The 4,214-nt window shown below is 33.2% G+C and overlaps 1 protein-coding gene across 2 annotated transcripts in view; it reads right to left on the bottom strand.

Moving 5' to 3' along the window:
• Nucleotides 1-2,854: 2,854 nt before the first annotated feature.
• stg1 (stargazin-like protein) overlaps nucleotides 2,855-4,214 on the bottom strand; it is a 268,226-nt gene continuing 266,866 nt past the window's right edge. For both annotated transcript variants that reach the window (XM_081980762.1, XM_081980770.1), the window contains one exon: nucleotides 2,855-3,764. In XM_081980762.1, coding sequence (XP_081836888.1) covers nucleotides 3,359-3,764 — 406 coding nt within the window. In that variant the 3' untranslated portion in view covers nucleotides 2,855-3,358. The remainder of the gene's footprint in view (nucleotides 3,765-4,214) is intronic.

Raw genomic sequence — 4,214 nt, 5'->3', positions numbered from 1 at the left:
TTTTGAGTTTTATTCCCTCCTTTCCTACATCTGATTGGTCAGTCACATTACATCATTCTTTAAATTTGTATAGCTCAACTATACAGGCTAGCCCAGTTGGTTAATATTATTATCTAATCTTACGACGTCATATTTTGACGTCCCGTGGTAAATTATGACCTTAGTAAACGTCACTTTGCTGACTGGGTAGTTTTATAGTTCAACCAGACTTTAATATAAAATATATTACTCAAATATATATGTAATTAATTTATTGATTTTTGCACTAACATGCAAGGTGGATTTTTCTTTCTTAAAAGAAGATTTTAATGACTGATATATCTCAAAACTGCTCAAAAAGTCCGTTGATCTACTTTACGATTATACTGTGAAAGTTTCCATAACCTGCACCACAATCAATATCACAGTTTAAAAATCAATAAAATCAGAGATCTACTGTTTTGTAACACCTAATTAGTAATTTTTGAAAAATTTTAAAATAAATAAAAAAATTAGTCGATATAATTTATAACGTTAAGATACGTACAATAGTTATTTACGTACCAAGTGCGGTGCGAAGTGGTGGTACTTTCCGCACTTGGTTGGGCGGGAAGGACGCTTTCCGCATGTGTTAGGTACAAAATTTTTCCTACGAGTATCATTTTTCAATAAATTGAACAAAAATGTATAACAAAATTACTAAACAAAAACAAATTACTAAACAATTACTAAACAAAATTACTAACTCAAATGAGTGCGGAAAAGTGCACTTTATTGCCACCGAGTAGGAAATAGCTATTTATGTAACCAGTTACGAAAAGATCGATTTTGTGTAACGAATGAATGTTTCTAGGGCGAGCGCAGCGAGGTCCTACAATTTAAATGAGTTACACAATAAGACATTTTCGAAACGTGTTGCATACATAATTTTTTCTAATTTTGACCAAAAAGCGGTAAAAACCATCTTTTAAAGTGATTTAACACAAATATTCACTTTCATAGCACCTTGTATAAACAGTGACAACGACATGTTATGATGGATGTCGCCCATATGTTTCTACGGAAATGCATAAAAACAGGGAGTGATGAAATGAACTTTTCATAACTAGTTACATAAAGTGATACTTTATGTAACTAGTTACATAAAGTAAAACGTTTTGTCACTCTAATCAGTTTTGAAAAGTGTCACTTTATATGCCAAAATTAGAAAAAGTTTATTACATACTCAGGTGGTGTTTGATTTCTGTCGAGAAGTTAGGTAGTTTGCCGAGACGAAGTCGAGGTGAACTTTATCTCGAGACAGAAATTAAACTTTCTACCTTGGTTTGTATACTATTTTATTTTCAACCAAATATCAAAATCTCATCGAACTAATAAATCATTCAGTTGAAATATTGATTGCTAATAGTCTCTAACAATAAGGTAGTATAGGTACGAGTAGTTATGACTTCAACCACAGTAAACGACTGGTGATTTGTTTACAATCTTGACAACGTCATTATTGTGCTATTCTGTCTTTAATATTTTGAGCTAAAACGTTTCTTAAAGTGCTTTTAACATGGAGATTTCTGAAGACGCAGATGTTACTCATCATCACCTGAGCTGCGAGCTGTTACAGAGGTGGCGGCACAGTCTCTTAACTATAAAAAGTAAGCCCAGATATGACAAAACGCATATTGACATTCACCCGGGTGGAAAGTAAAAGCAGGTAATTTTCATCTTTCCACCTGGTTTACACATAAGAAATAACGTTATTACATACCTGGTTGAAAATAAAATAGATTACATTCCTAGTTTTTAATAACGTTCATAAAAATTTGGTTAGCAAACAATACGCCATCTATGTAAACCTACAAGAAACCAATAACCTGAGTTTTGTTATTGGGTAGAAATTTTCAATATACTTAGTGCAATATGGCGCATATAGAAAATTGTACAAGAAAGGTTTCTGTTTTACCGGCGGTGGACAGAAAACTACTTGCGTCGATATTTTGGTAATAACTAGCGTTCTGCCGTTTAGTGTTAAGTGCTAAATTATTACAGAAATCTGTAATTTAGTGCACCTTTCAGCGACATTTATTGGCTGATGAAGTTAGTTTTTCAAATAAGGAAGGTCATCTAATAGAATTTAGTCAAGGAATATAAACAGAAAACAAAAATATTTTAAAAAACGTTCTTGCTGCCATCTCTGATCTTCCACTTGAAATACTTAATTAGCATCGACTTATTTCTTATTGGATTAGATGTGCATTACAAATAACTGTAATATCGATGAGGCTCTTTAAGACAACGAATTGGAGAGGGCGCCGGCATCGACCTTTTACCGTTTGTGTAGAAACTTTAGAAACCAACAAAATAATGGAAATTAAATTAACAAGACACTTCTAGGGGCATCACCAGATGGAATCTCTGAACAATATGTGTTGGAAATAAAGTGTCCTTCAAAAGAAAAAACAGTGTGTTTGTACATTGAGAATGGAGAAATTGTGAATAAATGTAAAGCACAAATACAGTTGCAAATGCACCTTTTTGGAAAACAAAAGGGTATCTTTTGTGTTGCAGACCCATTTTTTGAAACTAATGGAAAAGTGAGTTTGTTGTATGTGGACTACGATCAAGAATTCACTGAAAATTTAATAGAAGCAGCAGAAGCATTTTGGAAAGAGAATGTATTTCCCTTTTTACTTAGTAGTTTTAAAAAACATTAGCTGGTTAGTTTTGTTGACTTTAGAGTATGTATGTATTTCTGATTTTTCTCTTTCTGATATTTTTGTAAATACATTTGTAGAGATCTTAATTTTGTTTTCTTTTTTATTAAAGCTATTAAAGGGTTTGGGGTTGTTAGTTTAATAATACAAAACAGAACGAATTTCGAAATTCCGTATAAGTTTTATTTAGAATATAGTCCATATGTATAACATACAAATAAAAAATGTCCTTTATTTATGTACAAGAAACTTATATTCAGGTCGGGTCAAAGGGACAATTATTTTTATTAGGTAATAATTAACAATGGATTTTATTTGCTAAATAAATTTAAAAGTAATAAAAACACCAAACAACAATAACGAGTGTAACTAAGTAACAATTTTATTTGTTATTTTAAACTTAAAGGTCACACGTTTTCTAGTTACCCCCCCCCCCACGAAAAGTTATTGTATACGTATCAGTGCGATTTTTTTATTTTTCTAAGGGCTGAGCGATTAACGTCTTGATAAAGTTACCAGGAGAATTAATTTTATAGCAATATATAAAATCAATTCTACAGAACTTAGCAAGAAACTAATCAACTGAATTATAAAACTAACTTGCAGGGTCTCACGCGATATGTCTGATAGTGTAAACAAGCGATCACTGATCAATCACCTTGAACATGTCACTAAACGGGCGTAGTCCTCCTCATACTGTCATTCTCAAAACTTTTTCTACCCCCAATACTAACGATGCTCTGCGCCCTAATGGGCAATGGTTGATCCAGATCAAAAGTTACAAATTCCTGAGGCAAACTCGGCGAAAATTCATCAAAGTAGGGCTCGGGCAACTCGTCCAGATTCACATCGGCTGTGGTGGACATGGTATTCACTGTTACGTCACGTGATATTCCCACCCTATCCCGATTGTTGTAGTGATCGTCAAACTGATAGGATATCGTTGGTGGTGGTGGTGGAAAGTCGTAGAATGACGTGGAAACGTCTTTCAATGAGGGCGTTGATTGGTGGAAGCGTGAACGATGCAACGAACATGGAGACTCGTGGGGGAGTTCTTTTGGAGGTAGAGGTGGATACCTATATAAGTTATTATTATAAAATTATAAAAAATATAACGGTCAGTTGAGTCAGTGGCTAAATACGAAGGATGACAGCGATTAATTAGCGTACACATTCGAACAAGCAACTAATGGTGATTCAAAACAAAAACGAAACATGGGAATGAAAATGTCAAGAAATAGAGTCAGACATAGGAAGGACAAAATCGTCAGAGGCATGAAAATTAATAAAATCGTAAAGAACTGAAGGCTCCAACAAAGAAAATTTAAACAACATTTGGATATTTTGGTTTCGATAAGTTCATTTATGAAAAAAAGAAAAAGATGGAAGAACACAAAAGAAAATAGATAGCCAGAATAGGACAAGAATAAACTACAATTAGATACCTAAAGTCATGGTCAAAGAACATCTATATCTACTCCAAAGTGTTTAAAAGCATCGTCTTATGTGGTAATGAAACATGACAGT

This window comes from Ips typographus, linkage group LG1 (assembly GCF_016097725.1).
Source record: "Ips typographus isolate SLU linkage group LG1, UJ_Ityp_2.0, whole genome shotgun sequence".
Classification (NCBI taxonomy): domain Eukaryota; kingdom Metazoa; phylum Arthropoda; class Insecta; order Coleoptera; family Curculionidae; genus Ips; species Ips typographus.
The sequence above is the reverse complement of the archived record's forward strand: the minus strand, read 5'-3'. Positions and strand labels throughout refer to the sequence as shown.